We start from the raw sequence: 21,500 nt of genomic DNA, 5'->3' as shown, positions 1-21,500 counted from the left end.
AATCAAAAAAGCAATCCCATTTCCAATAGCTACAAAAAAATAAAATATCTAGGAAAAAATTTAACCAAGGAGGTAAAAGATCTCTACAAAAAAAGTGACAGAACACTGGGGAAAGAAACAGAGGAAGACACAAAGAAATTAGAAAGACATTTCATGTTCACATATTGGAAAAATTGTTGTTAAAATGACCCAAAAAGATCTACAGATTCAATGTAATTCCTACTAAATTACCAATGCTATTCTTTACAGGTACATAACAAGCAAAGATAAAATTTGTATTTGGCTACAAGACTCTGAATAGTCAAAGCAATTCTGAACAAAAGAATAAATCCACAAGCATCACAATTTCTGACTTCAAAATAAACTACAAAGTTATAGTAATCAAAACAACATGGTACTTGTATAAGAACAGACATACAAACCAGGAGAACAGAACAGCAAAACCAAAAATAAACCCACATATTTAAATCTAATGGATTTTTAACAAAGGCACGAAGAACACACATTAGGGAAAGGACAGTCTCTCCAATCAATGGTGCCATGAAAACTGGATATCCATACACAAAAGAGTGACACTTGATCCCAATCTCTCACCATATACAAAAATCAACTCAAGATGGACTAAAGACTTAAATGTAATTCCTGGAACTATGGAACTACTAGAAGAAAACACAAGAGAAAATGCTTTGGGACTTCGGTCTAGACAAATATTTTATTGTATAAGAGGTTAATATCCATAATATACAAGGAACTCAGCTCAATAGCACACATGCACGCACGCGCACACACACACACTCACACATCCACACACAGAGAGACTCCAATTTTAAAATGGGCAATTGCGGCCGGGCGTGGTGGCTCAAGCCTGTAATCCCAGCACTTTGGGAGGCCGAGATGGGCGGATCACGAGGTCAGGAGATCGAGACCATCCTGGCTAATACGGTGAAACCCCGTCTCTACTAAAAAATACAAAAAACTAGCCGGGCGTGGTGGCGGGCGCCTGTAGTCCCAGCTACTCGGGAGGCTGAGGCAGGAGAATGGCGTGAACCCGAGAGGCGGAGCTTGCAGGGATCTGAGATCCAGTCACTGCACTCCAGCCTGGGCGGACAGAGCGAGACTCCGTCTCAAAAAAAAAAAAAAAAAAAAAAAATTGGGGAATTGCTCTGAGTAGACATTTCTCAAAAGGTGACATATAAATGGCCAACAGGTATATGAAAAATGTTCAACATCACTAATCATAGGGAAAATGTAAATAAAAACCACAATAAAGTATCATATCAGTTAGAATAGCTATTACCCAAACAAACAAACAAAATACTCGTGAGGATATAAAGAAAAGAAAACACACACTTGGTGGGAATGTACATTAGTAGCCATTACGAAAAACACCATAAAAGTTCCTTAAAAAGCTGAAAATAGAACTAAATATAATCCAGCAATCCCACTACTGGGTGTACATACAAATAAAATTAGTATGATAAAGAGATACCTTGTACTCCCATGTTTATTGCAGCTCTATACACAATAGCAAAGATATGGAATCAACCTAACTATCCATCTACAAAGGAATGATGGATAAAGAAAATGTGGTATAGGACGGGTGTACTAGCTCACACCTCTAATCCCAGCACTTTGGGAGGCAGAGGCAGGCAGATCATGAGGTCTGGCATTCGAGACCCGCCTGGCCAATATGGTGAAACCCCATCTCTACTAAAAATACAAAAATTAGTCGGGTGTGGTGGCATGCACCTGTAGTCCCAGCTACTTGGGAGGCTGAGGCAGAAGAATCGCTTGAACCCAGGAGGCAGAGGTTGCAGTGAGCCGAGATTGCACCACTGCACTCCACCCTGAGCAACAGAGGAAGACTCTGTCTCGGAAAAAAAAAAAAAAAAGAAAGAAAAGAAAATGTGGTGTGTATGCATAATGGAATACTATTATGCAAAAAAAAAAAAAAAAAACTTGTCCTTTGCAGCAACATGAATGAAAATGAAAGTCATTATGTTATGTGAAATAAGTCAAGCACAGAAAGACAAATATTGCATATTCTCACTCATACACAGGGATGAAAAAGTTGATATCATAGAAGTAGAGAGTATAACAGTGGTTACTAGATACTAGGAAGGTAAAGAAAAAATGGGGAGTATGAAGATGTTTATTAACAGATACAAAATTATAGCTGGACCAGAGGCTGGGAAGGGTAGAGCCCGTGGAAGGCGCAAGGAGGAGAGATGGTTAGTGGGTACCAAAACAATAGAATTAGTAAGACCTAGTATTTGATAGCACAACAGGGTGACTATAGTCATTAATAATTTAATTATACATTTTTAAATAAGTAAAAGAGTATAATTAGGTTGTCTGTAACACCAAGAATGCTTGAGGGAATGGATACCCCATTTTACATGATGTGATTATTAAACATTGCATGCCTGTATTAAAACATCTCATGTACACCATAAATATATAGACCTACCAAGTACACACTAAAATTAAAATCAAAAATCAAAAAAGAACTACAAAAAAAAATTACAGTTGGATGAGAGGAATAAGTTCTAGTGTTCTATAGCACTGTAGAGTGACTACAGTTAACAATAATTTACTGTAGATTTTCAAATAGCTAGAAGAGAGGATTTTGAATGTTCCCAACATGAAGAAATGATATACGTCTGAGGTGATGAATATGCTAACTACCTTGATTTGGTCATTACACATTATATACATGTATCAAAGTATCACTCTGTGCCCTATAAACATATATAATTATTATATGTCAATTTTTAAAAGGCAAAGATTATCAGGCTGAATTTTAAAATGTAACAAGATATAACTATAGGCTCTTTAAAACAAACACATTTTAGATTCAAAAACATAAATGAGTTGAAAAGAAAAAGATATGCAAATAGTAACAGCAGAAAGCTGTAACAATTATACTAATATCAGACAAAAGAGACTTATTTTTTTTTAAGTTACTAAAAACAAAATGCGACATTTTATAAGGATAAAAGAGTCCCTTCATGCAGAAGATATAAACCATTGATGAACATAGCAACAAACCCTTGAAATACTATATATAGCAAAAACTAAGAAAACTGAAAGAACAAATAGATAATTCAACAATAACAGCAGAGACTACGATATCTCACTTACAATAGTGGACAGAATAACTGGATAGAAAGTGAACAAGGACAGAGAAGGTTTGAACAACATTATCAACCAGTTATACCTGACATCTATACATCTCTAACGACTCCATCCAACAACTACAGCAACTGCAAAAATACATATTCATATCAAGAGAAGTCAGAAAATAATTGATCTGGGTAAAAATGAAAACACAATATACCAAAATTTATGGGATGCAGCTAAAGAAATGCACAGCTGTAAATGTCTGCAACAGGAAAAAAGCCAGTCTGGGCAACATACAAGACCTTGCCTCTACAAATAATTTTTTTTTTTTAAGTAGCTAGGCGTGATAGTACAGGTATGTTGTCCTAGCTACTTTCCAGGCTGAGGTAAGAGAATCACCTGAGCCCATGTGGTCGAAGCTGCAGTGAGCAATGATCAACACTGCACTCTAGCCTGGGCCTTGTCCAGAAAGAAAAAGAAAAGAAGAAAGAGAGAAAGAGATCTCAAATCAATAACCTAAATGTCCACCTTGAGAGTAGAAAAACAAAATCAAACCCAACCCAAAACAAGGAAAAAGAGGGACCACAATAACAAAAAGAAAAATAAAAAAAGAGGGACACTTCTCAGAATGATTTGTTTCAAGTATATTAAACAATGAGATGTCATGATACTAAATATGTATACACTTAATAACATAACTTTAAGATATATAAAGTGAAAACCGACAAAACTAAAAATGAGAAATAAACAAATCCACAATCATAACTGGAGGTTACACTTCCAGCTATGGCTATATCTGCAGACATACCTCAACATCTAGTAGCTGACAGAATAAGCAAACAATGAAAAGTCATATGGACTTACAAGATTTGAAGAACTCTAATGACCAATTTCTGGTAAGTGATATTTACAGAACGCTACAGCAACAAGTGCAGAATATGCACTTTTTATCAATTGCACATTAAACACTTATACAGAAACAGACTATATATTAATTTATACATTTTAATAAGCAAAATCGTATAGACAATGTGCTGCTGACCACAGTGGAATTAAATAGAAATCAGTAACAGAAAGATAATTAATAAATTCCTAAATGTTTGGAAATTAAGCAATATATTTCTAAGTAAGCCAAATGATAACCCAATAATCAAAGAAATCAAAATGGAAATTATAAAATTTTTTTAACTTAATGAAAAAACAACATGAAATCCCACGTGATACTGCTAAATATATGGTTAGAGAAAAAAATTACAGCATTACATATATATATTTCAGTAGAAAAAGACTGAAAAAAAAGCAATGACTTAAGTTTCCAACTCAGGAAACTAGAAAAAAGAAAAGTAAATGAAATCCAAAAAAAGTGAAAGAAATTATAAAAATAAGAACAAAAGTACAATTCAAAAAAGAATCAACGAAAACAAAAATTAGTTCTTTGAAAATATTAATAAAATTAGTAAGACCCTAGCAATATTGATGGAAAAAATACAAATTACCAGCATCAGGCATGAAAAGAAGATATCACTGCAGATCCTACAGATAAATTTTTTTAAGTCAGGCAGCTTTATAATAAACACCAGCCTGGGCATAAGGCGCTCACATCTGTAATCCCAACACTTTGGGAGGCTGAGGTTGGAAGGTCATTTGAGCCCAGGAGTTTGAGACCAGCCTGGGAAACATCGCGAGACCTTGTCTCTACAAAAAATATACAAATCATTCGGAAATGGTGGCACTGGCACTCAGAGGAGGCAGAGGTGGGAAGACAGCTTGAGCCTGAGAGGTCAAGACTGCACAGAGCTGTGATCTGCCATTGCACTCCAGCCTGTGCAACAGAGTTGAGACTTTGTCTCAAAAAATAAAAATTAAAAAATAAAAAGTAAACAACAAAAAACCCAACTTTATTCCTTACATATAACAATTTAGAGCAGGGCAGCAAACTTTTTCAGTACAGATGGAAACAGTAAATACTTTAGGCTTTTGCAAGCCACGCAGTCTCTGTCCTAGCTACTTAATTCTGCTGTTTTAGGGCAAAAGCAGCCACAGACAATAAAATGAGTAGCTATGTTTCAATAAAACTGTATTTACAAAAGCAGGCCCAGGACACAGTTTGCTGATCCCGAATTTTCAAAAAATAGGGAAATTCCTTGAAAGATACAATTCACCAAAACTGACAACAGCAGAAATAAAAGTCTAAATGATCCTACACGTCTTAAATTAAATCAGCAGTTTATAACTTTACATCATAACCCAGATGACTTCATGTTTAATTTTTCCTTAAAAAACTGAGAAGTTGGTAATCTCACACTTCCTGATTCTGAAACTCACTACAATGCTACAATAATGCAAACAGTGTGATAGTGTCATAAGGGCAGACATATAAATCAATGGAATAGTATTGAGAGCCCAGAAATAAACCCTCACATCTATGGTCAAATGATTTTTGAGAAGGGTGTCAAGACCATTTAGTGTGAAAGTACAGATACCAACAAATGGTGTTGGGAAAACTGAATATCCACATTTTAAAAAGAGAAAGAGAGGTTGCAACACTACCTTATACTATGTAAGAGCAAAAAAATTAGAAGAAAACACAGGATAAAAGCTTCATGACATTAGATTTGACAATGATTGGGTATGACAGCAAAAATCCAGACAATGAATGAGAAAAATAGCTAAGTTGGACTTCATCAAAATTAAAAACTTTGTTGTATCAAAGGATGCTATTATAGAGTAAGATGCCACTGACAGCATGTGAGAAAATATCTGCAAATCATGTATCTGATAAGGGATTGATATCCACAATACATACAGAACTCCTATAACTCAACAACAACAAAAAACAAAGAACCCAATTCAAAATTGGGCAAAGGACTCAAATAGGCATTTCTCCAAAGAAGACAAACATAGCTAATAAGTACATGAGAAAAGAGGCTCAACATCACTAATCATCAGAGAAATGCAAATTAAAACCACACTGAGATATCATTTCATACCCATTAGGTTAGCTATATTAAAAAAAAAAAAAAAGTAAGACAACAAGTGTTAGTGAGGACATGGAGCACTTCGAACCTTTGCACATTGCTGGTAGGAATGTAAAACAACGCAATCACTGTGGAAAACAGTATGGTAATTCCTCAAAAAATTAAACGCAGAATTATCATATGATCTGGCAATTCCATTTCTGGGTGTATACCCAAATAAATTAAAAGCACAGTCTCAGGTATATTTGTACACCTACCTTCATATCAGCATTATAGCCAAAAGATGAAAGCAACCCAACTATCAGTGAATAAATGAATGAACAAAATGTGGCATGTACATCTAATAGATTATTTAGACTTAAAAACAAAGGACATAGTGGCATATGCTACAACATGAATAAGCTTTTTTAGACATTGTGCTAAGTGAAATACGCCAATAACAAAAGAACATTGAATGAGTCCACTTATATGAGGTACTTAAAATAGTCAAATTCATACAGTCATAAAGTAGAATAGTGGTTGCAAGGGGCTGAGAAGAGGGGAAAATAGGGAGTTAGTGTCTAATGGGTACTTCCCAAATTTCAGTTTGGGAAGACGAAAATATTCTAGAGATAAGTAGCAGTGATGGTTGCACAACAATGTAAACATAAGTAATATCACAGAATTGTACATTTAAAAATGGTTAAAATGGGCCAGGCATGATCTCATGCCTGTAATCCCAGCACTTTGGGAGGCCAAGGTGGGTGGATCACCTGAGGTCAGGAGTTTGAGACCAGCCCGGCCAACATGGTAAAACCCAATCTCTACTAAAAATACAAAAAATTAGCCAGGCATTGCAGTGGGCGCCTGTAATCCCAGCTACTCGGGAGGCTGAGGCAGGAAAATTGTTTGAACCCAGGAAGCAGAGGTTGCAGTGAGCCAAGATCGCACCATTACACTCCAGCCTGGGCAACAAGAGTGAAACTCTGTCTCAAAAAAAAAAAAAAAAAGTTAAGATGATAAAGGTTGTATTATATATATTCTATCACAATTTTAAAAAAACTACTAACATTGATCTTAAACTGTCAGAGATTATAAAAAGAGGGAATACCTCACAAATAAATCAATAAGTCCTATATATACATATACACACACACACACATATATATATGACATTCAAAACCAGGAAACAACATTCCAAGAAAGGAAAATCACAGGCTAGTATCGCTTATAAGCAAATACACAACAAAATCAATCAAAATTTAACAAATTGAACCCAACAATATGTAGAAAAGATAATATATAATCAGGTTTATTCCAGGAATGCAAGGTTAAGATTTGAAAACAATGTAATTTACCACATTAATAAAACAAAAGAGAAAAATCATGTATCAACTCATTAAATGTAATATTTGATAAAATTCAGCATTCATTTACGATTTTTAAAACTCATTGGAAAAGTAGTAATACAAGAAAATCTCAACTCAATAAAGGTTATTTATATCTAACAACATACTTAATAGTAAAACACTGAATACTTTCCCACTGAAATTGGAAACAAAAAAGGATGTCTACTCTTATGACCTCTACTCCACATTATATAAAAGGTCCTAGCCCAGTGCATTAATGAAATAAAACGAAATAAAAGATACAAGTATTGGATAGAAAGATGTAAAACTGTCATTATTTGCAGATGACATGATTGCACATGGACAATCCAAAAGAACCTACCAAAAACTGTTAGACAAGTTGGGTCACTGGATAGGTCAACATACTAAAATCAATTTTATTTCTCTGTACTGGTAACAAATTATTTAAAAATAGAGGTTTTTTTGTGTTTGCTTTTTGAGACAGAGTCTCACTCTGTCGCCCAGGCTGGAGTCCAGTGGCGCGATCTCGGCTCACTGCAACCTCCACCTTCCCAGTTCAAGTGATTCTCGTGCCTCAGTGTCCCAAGTAGCTGGGATTACATGCATCAGCCACCACACCTGGCTAATTTTTGTAATTTTAGTAGAGACGAGGTTTTGCCATATCGGCCAGGCTGATCTCAAACTCCTGACCTCAAGTGATCCACCCACCTTGGCCTCCCAAAGTGCTGTGATTGATTACAAGTAAAAGCCACCACACACTTAGCCAGAAAACAGGTTTTTAAAATGCTACTTAACCATCAATAAAAAGAGGTAAAATTTAATTAAATACATGCAAAATTTCTCTAAAAAGTTCAAAACATTGCTGAGAGAAATTAAAGGCCTAAAACTATGGAAAGCAATGCTCTGTACATGAATTGAAAAACTCAAAACTATGTCAACTCAATATGTTAATTCATCCAAAATTGATCTATAGATTCAATGTAATCTCAGCAAAAACACTAACAGCTTTCCTTTTTAGAAATTAATTATAAAAGTTACAAGTTGAAATTAAAATGTATATGATAGGCTGGGCATGGTGGCTCATGCCTGTAATCCCAGCACTTTGAGAGGCCAAGGCGGGTGGATCACCTGAGCTCAGGAGATTGACACCATCCTGGCCAACCTGGTGAAACCCCATCTCTACTAAAAATACAAAAATTAGCCAGGCGTGGTGGTGCACACCTGTAATCCCAGCTACTAGGGAGGCTGCAGCAGGAGAACTGCTCCACAGGCAGGTGGAGGTTGCAGTGAGCCGAGATCGCACTACTGCACTCTGGCCTGGGCTACAAAGCGAGACTCTGTCTCAAAAAAACAAATAAATAAAATAAAATATATGTGGAAATACAAAGGACCTAAAATAGTTACGAAAATCTTGAAGGAGAAAAGAACAAAGTTGTACTAATTACACTGAGATACCAAGTCTTATTATAAAAGCTACACTAACCATATGGAGTGACACAAGAATAGACAAACAGACCACTCAATAGAATAAAGAGTTCAGAATCAAATCCACACACATATGGCAACCTGATTTACAGTAAAGGCTTACTGTAATTGAGTAAGGAAAGAAGAGTTCAACAAATGGTATAGATCAACTATCAATGGAAATAAATTAATCTTTACCTCTATTACACATATGCAGAAAAACAAATTTGAGATGAATCATGGAATTTAATAAAGCTCCTAAAAGAAATATAAAAGAATATATATTGTTGGTTTAAGCACAGATTTCTTAAACAAGACAAGAAAAACCCTAACCACAAGGGAAAAGATTGATAAACTGGACTTCAGTAAGATTATTAACTTTTATTCATCAAGACACCTTTATGAGTAAAGATACAAGCCACAAACTGAAAGTAAATACTGCAAAACATCTATCCGGCAAAGGACTCATTTCCAAAATATATAAAGAATTCCTGGCCGGGCATGGTGGCTCACACCTGTAATCCCAGCACTTTGGGAGGCCGAGGCAGGCGGATCACAAGGTCAAAGGATCGAAAACATCCTGGCTAACATGGTGAAACCCCATCACTACTAAAAATACAAAAAATTAGCTGGGCATCGTAGTGGGTGCCTGTAGTCCCAGTTATTCGGGAGGCTGAGGCAGGAGAATGGCGTGAACCCGGGAGGTGGAGCTTGCAGTGAGCCTAGATCACGCCACTGCACTCCAGCCTGGGCGACAGAGTGAGACTCTGTCTCAAAAAAAAAAAGATTTCCTATACATCAATAAGACAGAACATTCAATCTTTACAAAAGGAAAAAAGACTTAGACTTCACAAAAAAAAAAAGATAGCTAAATGGCCAATAAGAATATAAAAACATCATTAGTCACGAGGAAAATAGAAGTTAAAATTACAATGAGATATCACTACACACCCACTGGAAAGGCTAACATGAAAATAACAAACATACCAAGTAGTAGCAAAAATGTGAAATACCTGGAATGCTCATAAGTTGTTGGTGAGACTGGAATTGATATAACCACTTTGGAAGACTATCTGGCAATATGAAATGAAAACACAGGCTAAACACAGGCCCTACCTTCTAGGTATATGCCTAAGAGATATTAATACTTATCTTAACAAGACAGATGTACTGGAATGTTCATGGAAGCTTTCTTCACCAGCCACAAATATTAAAAAACCAAGTGTCCATCAAAAGGAGAATGTGTAAGTAAATTGTGGAATCTCTATGCAATGGAATAGTACTGACAATACGAAAAACAAACTCTTCTAACAACAGGGGTTAATCTTAGAAAGGTTGAAAGAAAAAAGCCAAACACAAGTGATTCCAATTTTTTTGAGGTTCAAAACCAGGTAAAACTTATCTGTGTTGACAGAAGTCAGATTACCAGTCACCTCTTTTAGGAATGGGGAGTACGTCCCCCTACCCTAGATGGAGTCTCACTTTGTCGCCCAGGCTGGAGCCCAGTGGCGTGATCTTGGCTCACTGCAACCTTCCCCTCCCGGATTGAAGCAATTCTCCTGCCTCAGTCTCCCGAGTAGCTGGGATTACAGGCGCATGCCACCACGCCCAGCTAATTTTTTGTATTTTTAGTAGAGACATGGTTTCGCCATGTTGGCCAGGCTGGTCTCGAACTCCTGACCTCATGATCTGCCCGCTTTGGCCTTCCAAAGTGCTGGGAATGCAGGCATGAGCCACTGCGCCCAGCCCGGAGTACTTACTAAAAGTAAAACAGGTGAACCTTTTGGGGTGCTGGAAACATTCTATTTTTTTATTGGACAGTAGTTGCACAGGTGTAAAACATTTTAAAATTGAGCTGTTGGCCGGGCGCGGTGGCTCACGCCTGTAATCCCAGCACTTTGGGAGGTTGAGGTAGGCGGATCATGAGGTCAGGAGATCGACACCATCCTGGCTAACACAGTGAAACCCCGTCTCTACTAAAAATACAAAAAATTAGCAGGGCGTAGTGGCGGGCGCCTATAGTCCCAGCTATACTCAGGAGGCTGAGGCAGGAGAATGGCGTGAACCCGGGAGATGGAGCTTGCAGTGAGCCGAGATGGCGCCACTGCACTCCAGTCTATGCGACAGAGCGAGACTCTGTCTCAAAAAAAAAAAAAACTCAGCTGTTATACTTGGGATTTGTGCTCATCAAAAAAAAAAAAGAAAATGAAAATACTAAGCCACTCAACTAACCTTGGAAACAGGAAAAAGCAGCAGCCAGGAGTATTATTTCTTGGTGTTAAGTCTAGACTGACTTAATAAAAGAGTAATAAAAGAGGCTGTGGACTATACCTAAAAATTATCAATAACTATCACTGTCAGATTAAGTCTTCCCTTATCTCCTAAAAATCATTTGGTCTCTGATTCTTCTGAGCTTGCACAGATCCTCAAGCCTAACAGAATTTCTTGGCATATGTTACTAATAAATGTAATAAGTGAATTAATGAATACGTGATCTTTGAAGTTAAGAGTTCTTTTGCATCAGACCAATCTCATGTTAAAAGAAACTAAAACGATTAATAAAGAAGTTTCCAATTTTACTGCCATTCTCAATGTATCTACTCAACACTCTGAGGATGCTGTGGGAAATGTCATCTTTCCTCATGATCTGAACCTGCTTTTTTTTTTTTTTTAATCTTTTTTTCCTCAACCCCCACCAGCCAGCCACACTTCCTGATGGCCTTCAAACCCTTCCACTGCCCAAAAAGGAGAATGAGAATGTAATATTTTCCAGGCTTATACAGAATTTTGACAACATAAATTAGCACATTCATAATGCTTGAAAATTGACTAAATAGAACAATTCTGACATGAACAATGAAATCGTCTTTCTGTCAAGGCAACTTTAAGTAATCCCATTCTAATATACCGTCACCTGGGAACAAACTATTTTTAAAAATAATGCAGGTCGGGCGTAGTGGCTCACGCCTATAATCCCAGCACTTTGGGAGACCGAGGCAGGCGGATCACCTGAGGTCAGGAGTTCGAGACCAGCCTGGCCAACATGGTGAAACCCCGTCTCTACTAGAAATACAAAAATTAGCCAGGCGTGGTGGTGCGCACATGTAATCCCAGCTCTTAGGGAGGCTACGGCAGGAGAACTGCCTGAGCCCCAGAGGTGGAGGTTGCAGAGAGCCGAGATCACGCGGCTGCACTCCAGTCTGGGCGACAGAGCAAGACGCCATCTCAAAAAAAAAGAAAATAATGTAAAATAAGCCTCCCTTGTTTCAGGGTAGTTCAAAATACATCAGTAGAAAAGTTTCGTTTTTATAGCACAAAGTCAAGGCGTAGGATACAACAGATTACCGTCTAAACAAGTTGAAAACTGTTTCCAGTTCATGACAGCTACATAGCTTACCTGTTCCAGCACATCCAACTTTAACTCGAGCTTGCTAAGTACGACGTCTCCACCCCATAGCGAAAGCTGTAGATCCGACGGCTTTAAGTTCTTGATGTAGCGATTCACATAGCTCATTAAAATCGGAGTTACGTATGACTCCAGCATCTTTTAAGGTAAGGAGTCAAAGTCGGAAGCTGAAAGGAGTAGACAGAAACGTTGTAAGTCGGCCGTATAGTGAAGGAAAGAGCGTTAGTTATCTCAGGCCAAAAGCAGTAAGTCCCCACCAAGGCGGCCGTTCGCCTCCTCTTAGAAGCAGAGAAAACTCAAGAGGACTCCCAGCTCCAGCTGCGACTTCCTCACAAGTACAACACCCCTTGCCAAGCGAAGTAAGGGAGGAAGATGTAGTGACCAGAAGAGAGCGGGTCCCTCAGAGTGGAAGAATGAAGTGAGGCGGACTCCCCTTCGGCCGCAGTAGCCCTTCACCAACCCAGTCACTCCGCGAGGCCCTCGCTTCCCGGAACCCAGCCGGATCTGCCACCATAGAACGAAAGCTAGAAGGCCCCCCCTCCCGCTCCCGCTCCCGCTCCCCAGCACTCCACTCTCCGCTCACACGCCAGAGTATCGCCGCGTCCCCTCCACCTCCAGGTCCCTGGCACCCACCCCCGGCGGCAGCGCTGCTCCTGTACCGCGCCACTTCCGGGTGTGCCCTACTTGGTGTTCAAAACAAAGTGTCCCTCCACGGCCGCCACTCTACGCAGCCGGACCGGATTTCTCAGGCTGGAGAAGCTACTTTGCGCGTCTTCGTGGAGAAGAACTGTTGCGTTCGGCTAGCCAGGGTCCCAGCTGCGACCCTGCTAGTTAGTATAAAGATCTAGGAGGTGTCTGAGCGGGTGGAGGGAACCGTAAAGGGGAAACACCCGAGATCCGGAAGTAGTGCTCCGGGGAGAGGGTGGCTGCGGGTCCTGGGGCCGCTGCGCGGTCGGCGGTTCCCGAGGTGGAGGTCCGTCCTGGGTGGGGAGGCACGGAGGGTCGCTGGTTGCGGAGGAAGAAACCACACCTAGCACTTAAAGCCCTGAAAAAAACAGGTGGTTGTCTTTCTTGAGAAATGGGAGGACTGGGAAGAGGAACTAGGTTGGGTTCACTGGGGAGGGCAGAAGCAATAGGCCGCTGGTAGGAGGAGCGAAGTAAGTGACAGATTTCAACTGAGTTCCGAGGTTTATTTGCTGGAAGGAGGGTGGATGTGGGAAGATAAATGAAGGGATTAGGACGTACACTGTTGGAGGACGCGTTTTGGCCAAACGTATAGACAAGCTCTCGCATTGTTACTTTCACAAAGCAATGGTGAAGTACTCCCTAGTTTGCTGATGAGGGGCGGGGGAGGGATGGTCAAAATATTGCGGGGAACCATAGGATTGCAGTCTGACGTGAGATTTAGGGAAGCTGCGGCAATAACCAAAATGAAGACGGAATTGAGAGTTCTAGAGACAAAGTGAATATAACTGATAAGTAATGAATTCAGAGTTGTAAGGGTCGGTGTTGGTTTTATTAGGCTGTAATGAGTGTATAAAATATTGCCTTTCCGTATAATAGCTTGCAAGCTAACAAAGTCAAGAAACTCAAACATTAACTCGGAAAATATATACTGGGCTTAAAGGAATCGCATAGGACATGCTGCCCAAGTTTTGCCCAGCTTGTCTTATTTTTGGTTAGCGCTGAAAAAACCCCTACCACTGCATTTTGAAACTAGACTCCTGGTCAGGCGCGGTGATGCACACCTGTAATCCCAGCACTTTGGGAGGCCAAGGCCTCCAAATTGCTTGAGACCAGTCTGGCCAACATGGAAAAAACCCGTCTCTACAAAAATATTAGTAATACAAAAATAAGCTGAGCATGGTGCCTGTACTGTAGTCCCTGCTACTAAGGAGGCGGAGGTGGGAGGATCACTTGAGCCCCAGAGGTGGAAGCTGCAGTGAGCCGTGATTACACCACTGCACTCCAGCCTGGGCGACAGAGTGAGACTGTCGAAAAACAAAACAAAAAAAGAGAAACTAGACTTTTTTTAAAAAGTTACTAAATAACCACCCATGCCTAAAGCTCTTTCCTGGAATTCAAAATTACCATTTCTTGAAAGAGCTTCAGTAACTGCAACAGAAAAGAGGCCTGAGGATGCCAAGGTGTTTAGATTTATTTTGTTATTGAAAATAAGGAAATACGTTTCCCCAAAAGAGGCAGCAGCTAATTGCCAATTCCTTCACAAGAACGCTGTTCCTTCACAAGAACGCCTTAATAACTCAAATATTTGAGTATTATCAAAACTTGCCAAATTATACAAATGAATTAATTTCTTTTTTAGTTATCTGCTTCATCTGAAACACAGGTCAAAGCCATGACTTAGAGGTTTTAACATAAAGAAAATGGTTGCACTAATTGTATAGAACCTCTCAGCAGTCTACAACAGTAGCTCCACGTCTTGTCATTTTTCTAGAGAAAAAGGGCCTAGTTTTCTCTTATGGTGATCTATTAAATAAAAACACTATATTAAGATAAATTGGCCAAATATAGGAGTAGAAATGTGGCTAAGATATTTGAACAAATGACATATGGAATGCTAAACATTTTTTGTTCTCATATGCCATTTTTCTCCTGGAACCAACAAAAAATGGACAAATTACTGGCTTGGGAAAATTATCTGGGCACTGTGTTTTGGTTTAAGTTTCAAAAAATTTGTAGTTTTCAACCTGTATCCCACTGTGCCCTTTACCATAAGCAGTTAAGATAAATTTAATTCATTTTTTTAAATGTCAAATGGCAAGTCTTTTCCAAATCTATTATGTCTTTGTATTGTAAGATTTTTCTTCCCCCCACAAATATTGTTTAAGTGTTCTCAAGACTTTGAGGCAGGTTGGTTCTGTAGAGACAGGCCTTGTTCTTGATCTTAACAGGAAACCTTCAAGTTCCTCACCATTAAGTATGTTGTTAGCTGTAGGGTTTTTGTAGATGTTCTATAGCAAACTAAAGCTTGCTGAGAGTTATCATAACATAGGTGTTAGATTTTGTCAAATGCTTTTTCTGCATCTATTGATATGAACATGTGATTTTTCTTCATTAGCCTGTTAATGTGATTGATCACAATAATTGATTGTTGAATATTTAACCAGCCTTGCATACTTGGGATAAGTCCCACTTGGTCAAGGCTTGTACTTCCTCTTATACATTGTTGGATTTAATCTGCTGGTATTTTGTTGAAGATTTTTGCATCTATGTTCATGAGAAATATTGGTTTGGTTTTCTTATAATGTCTTTATCTAATTTTGGTATTATAGTAAGGATGGGCTCATGAAGAAGTTAGGAAGTATTCCTTTGCTTCTATTTTCTGGAAGAGATTATAGAGAATTGGTATAATTTCTTCCTTAAATGTTTGGTATTACTCACCAGCAAACCCATCTAAGCATAGTGTTTTCCACTTCAGGTTATTAACCATTGTTTCTTCATTTCTGTTTTTAATTTTCTTATTTATTTCCATCTCCCTGCTTACATTTTCTAGCTGCAAGATTAAAAGATTGAAAAAGGTAGAGAAAGGCTTGTTTTTTTGTTTAGTTTTCTATTATGTGTGGTATATATATGGGATCTTCAATTACAGGGACCTGTATCCCTAACACCTCGCATATTATGTGGTACCTAATAGGTTATGACAGTGATTTACTTTAACAATTATTCAGGAAATCTGCTTACCTTTTCCTTGTGTACACAGAGCTAAATTATTATTCAGGCTGTCTAACAGCCAGGTGTTGTCAAGTAACTGAGTTCTGACCACCTGAATGTGGATAGAAGTGATGTAGGCACAGGCCTGGCTCATAAAAGCCTCCCACATGACAGCCTTAGTCTTTCTCCATCACCAAGCAGGATAAAAATGTGCAGAGGACTCCAAGGTCCAAGGAGAGGTTAAGGACAAAAACTAGGAGATTGAATCTATGAGTCATTGCCTAGAGAAACAACTGCTGATAAGTGACATCCATTAGGATTTTCCACGATTGAGAAATAAACTACTGTTAAACTTACTGAGATTTGGAGGGTTATCTGTCTCAGCAGGAAGTATTATTTTAAACAATTCATATACTAGACATAAGCTGACCTTAATTCAACTTTGTTATTTCAGAAACGTTAAAATTGTAATCAACCAAAGTCTTCTGACTTTACTTCTCCCCTTTTGAGAAGGAAAAAAGAAAAACCATTAATTACGACAATCAATAGAACAACAAAGTTTTCCGGATTTAAAGTCATACACATTAAGCAGCTGTACAGTACGCTTCTGACTGGCTTCCTAAAGAGTTACAGCAGGTTAACATTCTTAATATACCCTCAGAGTTAAGTGTAAACAAATATCCAAGTCACGTAGATATTATCTCACTGAAAATTAGGCACAGTATAGTTCATAAGTCCAGTTGGCAAGAAACTAATAATCATGATTGGCTCAAGTTATTTATGTATGTTAGTTTAATATTCTGAATTTACTCATTAACTCAGACATTCTTTGAATGCCCACTATGTGTTATACACCATACCAGTCACTTGGGCATGCCCACATTGAAGGAGCTCAGTTTCATTGGAATCACAGATATAAATGACCTATTAAAATATCATATGATTAACTGGATTATGTAAAAAGTGCTGTGGGACACTGTAAAAAATCATTTAGAACTATGTGAGAAAATCAGGCAAGGTTTAAGAGAGGAGTTACCAGTTACAGATAACAATGTATTTTTTTCCCACTGACCTAAGCCTTTCAAGCAAAATCAGAAAACTGTAATTTTCACTAAAATAAATCATCAATGGAATGACCTAGTTTAAGACCCTTTTGGAAGACAGAAAGAGTCCTAGAAATCTCTACTACATCAAAACAAATCTGAGGGATAGACAAACATACCAATATAACTGAATAAAGAGCCCAAAAAGTAACCCCTTCAAATATGGCATCTTTATATATGACAGAGCAGCATTACAAATCAATGGCAAAGAGTGCATATTTCAATAATTGATACTAGGAACAATTACTACCCGTATGGAGAAAGATTAAAATTAGATTCCTATCTCAGATGTAGGAAAGAAGTCCAAGTTTAATGAGGCCAAAAACTTATAATTTGGGGATTCCTAAGGAAATTCCAAAATAAATTACTTTTGAAAATTTTATAAAACCACAACCCATGTGAACATTACTTGGGCTTCTCCCAGAGCCTTGGAAAGAGCTTATACAAGTGATGGTAGAGTAAATCTACCTCTGTTCACAAAAAACACAAATATAAACTCAAAATGGATTAAAAATTCAATATGTTTTTTTAATTTTTAGAGAAATTATAGGACAAAAATTGTTATGCCTCAGAGAGGAAGGATTTCTTAAGTAAGGTAAGGCACAAAGATATAAAAAGGACAAACTTTCAAGGAAAAGCTTAGTAAGTTTATACATTAAAATTAAAAAAGCTTGTTCATCAAAGAACATGTCAAAATACAAGCCACAAGCTGGATAAAGATGATGAAATGTTCATTATTCAACAGAGAAAAAGAACTCATTTTATAATAAACTACAAATTAATGAACAAATCCAATAGAAAACTGATCAATTCATAGAAGAGGAAACCCAAAAGTATAATAATCACAAAAAACATGTTCAGCTTCACTAATCGGGAATTCAATTTAAAACAATAATGACCTATTCCATACCTATCAGATTGACAGTATTTTTAATGTATAATGTTAATGAGTGGTATGATAGGAACCTAGTAGTACACTGTTACTAAGAACAACACAGTGGAGAGGAATTAAGCAATATCTAGCAGAGTTGAAGCTGCATATGCCCTATGACCCAACAATTCTACTTGTAAGTATTATAGAAACTTGCGGGCCAGGCACAGTGGCTCACACCTGTAATCGCAGCACTTTGGGAGGCCCAGGCAGGCGGATCACCTGAAGTCAGAAGTTCGAGACCAGCCTGGCCAACATACAGTGAAACTCCATGTCTACTAAAATATATATATAAATTAGCCAGGTGTGGTGGTGCACGCCTGTAGTCCAGCTACTTGGGAAGCTGAGGCAGGAGAATTGCTTGAACCCAGGAGGCGGAGGTTGCAGTGAGTGGAGATCACATCAGTACACTCCAACCTGGGTGACAGAGCAAGACTCTTGTCTCAAAAAAAAAAAAAAAAAAAAAGAAACTTGCCTATGCGCGCAAGGAGATATGTTTAACACTATTTTGCAGCCTTGTTTGTACCAATTGGGTATTCTTTATCCAAAATGCTTGGGACCAGAAGTGTTTCAGATTTCAAATATTTTCAGATTTTGGAATATTTGCATTATACTTACCACTTTAGCATCCCTAATCCAAAAATCTAAAATCCTCCAAAGAACATTTCCTCTGAGGGTCATGCAGGCACTCAAAAACGTTCAGATTTTGGAGCATTTTTGATTTGGGGATTAGGATGCTCAACTTGTATCAGTAAAACAGTGGAAACAATTTAAATGTCAGTAGGGGCCGGGCGCGGTGGCTCACACCTGTAATCCCAGCACTTTGGGAGGCCGAGGCGGGCGGATCACAAGGTCAGGAGATCGAGACCACGGTGAAACCCCGTCTCTACTAAAAATACAAAAAAAAAGTTAGCCGGGCGCGGTTGTGGGCGCCTGTAGTCCCAGCTACTTGGGAGGCTGAGGCAGGAGAATGGCGTGAACCCGGGAGGCGGAGCTTGCAGTGAGCCGAGATCGCGCCACTGCACTCCAGCCTGGGCGACAGAGCGAGACTCCGTCTCAAAAAAAAAAAAAAAAAATGTCAGTAGGACAGTAGTTAACTGTCATATTCATACAATAGAATATTATATAGTAGTGAAAATGAATGTATGACTTCCAAATATTTTACCTACAGTGAGAAATATATTTCATACCATGACTCAATACATATATGCATATATATACATCACATACATATATGTATATAGGCATTAAATTGAGTACTTATGATACATCATTCTATTTTCTGTTCTATTTTTTTCTAAAGCAGTTCATGACTTGCTATATTGATTTTCTGTGCTACTAATGATTTGAAACCTACAGTTTGAAAAAAAAAAAAAACACTGAACAGTTATATATTTATCAACATGAATAAATCTGAAGAAATAACGAGTATAGCATATTATGTAGTATGTGTGTGTATATATATATACCTACATATACATGTATATGGCATTCAAGAAATGCTATGTATTGTGATACCTACATCTATATAAAGGAATAATTTTTAAAACTTTTATGATAAAGGTAAATACCAAATTCAGGATAGTATTATCTCTGAAGAGGAAGACATGGAAAATAAAATGGGAAGGGAATACTGGGTCTTCAACTGTATCTGTAATGTTTTCCTTATTTTATAAAAGGAAAAATGTTAATATTTGATAGGTGTTGAGTACATGGGTGTTATTCATGTTTTTTATTTTTTCAAAATACTTGATTATTAAAATTAACTGAAATAATATTTCTCAATCTTATATCACACTTTGAAAAAATCATCTAACTTTTTCCAAAAAGGAATTTACAGGTATTTTATTATCTTAATTATTTAAAGCAAATTTTAAAGGAACATTGCTGGGTACAGTGGCTCACACCTGTAATCTCGGCACGTTGGGAGGCCAAGGCAGGAGGATCACTTGAGACCAGGAGTTGGAGATCAGCCTGGGCGACATAGTGAGACCCCATCTCTTTAAAAGAAAATGTGTGTGTATTTTATTTTTTTAATTGTCCAGGTATGATGGTGTACACCTGTAGTCGTAGCTACTTGGGAGACTGAGGCGAGAGGATCACTTAAGGCCAGAAGATCAAGGCTGCAGTGAGCTATGATTGTGCCACTGCTTTCTAAACAGGGTGACAGAGCAAGACTCTGTCTCTTAAAAAAATAAATAAGGTAAAATAAAAATAAGAGGCCCAGCACAGTGGCCTATGCCAGTAATCATTCCCAACACTTCAGGAGGCCAAGCAGGAAGAACATTTGAGCTGAGGAGTTCAAGACTGGCCTGGGCAAGACAGTAAGACCATCTCTACAAAAAATAAACAAAAAATTAGCTGGGCATGGTGATGCATGCTTGTAGTTCCAGCTGCTTGGGAGGCTGAAGTGGGAGGATTGCTTGAGCCTGGAAGGTCATGGCTGTAGTGAGCTGAGATCGCACCACTGCACTCCAGCCTGTGTAACACAGTGAGACCCTGTCTCAAAATAAATACAGCCAGGCATGGTGGCTCATGTCTGTAATTCCAGCACTCAGGGAGACCAAGGTGGGCAGATCATTTGAGGCCAGGAGTTCAAGACCAGCCTGACCAACATGGTGAAACCCCATCTCTACTGAAAATACAAAAAAATTAGCCAAGCGTGGTGGCACATGCCTGTAGTCCCAGCTGCTTGGGAGGTTGAGGCAGGAGAATCGCTTCAACCTAGGAAGTGGAGGTTGCAGTGAGCCAAGATCATGCTGCTGCATTCCAGCTTGGGTGACAGATATATAAATTGTGCTATAACAAATCATCCTATCAAGTGTAACCACTGTCCACATAGTTGAATTTCTGGAATCAAGAAATTCTAATTGATTCCCATCAGAACTGGTGAGGCACATGTAACTCAACTGTGAAAAGAAACATCACACAATCACCTTGCTGATTACATGGCCTGGGGGTCTCTGCCTTCTCCCCTTACCCTCCCACCTCCCACTTCCCTGCAACAACAGCCCTCTAGCTTGGCTTGTTAAAGTGGATGTGAAGGTTTCAGGTTGCAGCCTGTGGGACTACTGCTGGGTGTGTGGGGTGCTTCGCCTGCACCCCTGGTTTCTTTAAGTCTTAAATGATGCCCCTTCCAATCCATCATCCTTTCCCCACACTTCTCCACTCCTGCCTTTGGCAGAAGCATAGATTGTAACCCCTCCGCTCCCCTCTGAGATTGGCCTTTGGTAAGGAATTTAGGGCTTTCCCCGTATCTTCTCTCCCCCACCTTTATAGAGGGATGCTGCTTTTTCTTCCCTCCTCCTCAAGTTCCTTTTTGCACCATCACCACTCAGTACTTTCCATGACACTTCCTTGCTTTGGCCAGAAGCCATCAGGTAAGGGTAGAAAGTCTCTAACCTCCCTTGATTAGTTTTGGAACCGTACTTATTCACTCTCCACCAGCCTGGGAAATGAATATTGGGTCCT

General features: G+C 38.6%; 1 protein-coding gene across 28 annotated transcripts in view; it reads right to left on the bottom strand.

The window, feature by feature from the left end:
- Positions 1–12,997, bottom strand: part of VPS13B (vacuolar protein sorting 13 homolog B) — an 857,597-nt gene extending 844,600 nt beyond the window's left edge. For 14 of the 28 annotated variants that reach the window (XR_012416558.1, XR_012416559.1, XR_001493069.4 and 11 more), the window contains exons 1-2: positions 12,904–12,985; positions 12,312–12,487 (exon numbers count right to left, since the gene is read on the bottom strand). Coding sequence is in view for 20 of the 28 variants with exons in the window: in XM_005563790.4 (XP_005563847.3) it covers positions 12,312–12,458 (147 nt within the window). In the remaining 8 variants the exon portion in view is untranslated. Of the gene's footprint in view, positions 1–12,311; positions 12,488–12,577 lie in introns of all 28 variants that reach the window. The other 14 variants (XR_012416560.1, XM_073999176.1, XM_073999180.1 and 11 more) reach the window with 3 other exon arrangements.
- Positions 12,998–21,500: the final 8,503 nt, after the last annotated feature.

The sequence above is a fragment of the Macaca fascicularis genome, chromosome 8, assembly GCF_037993035.2.
Source record: "Macaca fascicularis isolate 582-1 chromosome 8, T2T-MFA8v1.1".
Taxonomy (NCBI): domain Eukaryota; kingdom Metazoa; phylum Chordata; class Mammalia; order Primates; family Cercopithecidae; genus Macaca; species Macaca fascicularis.
The sequence above is the reverse complement of the archived record's forward strand: the minus strand, read 5'-3'. Positions and strand labels throughout refer to the sequence as shown.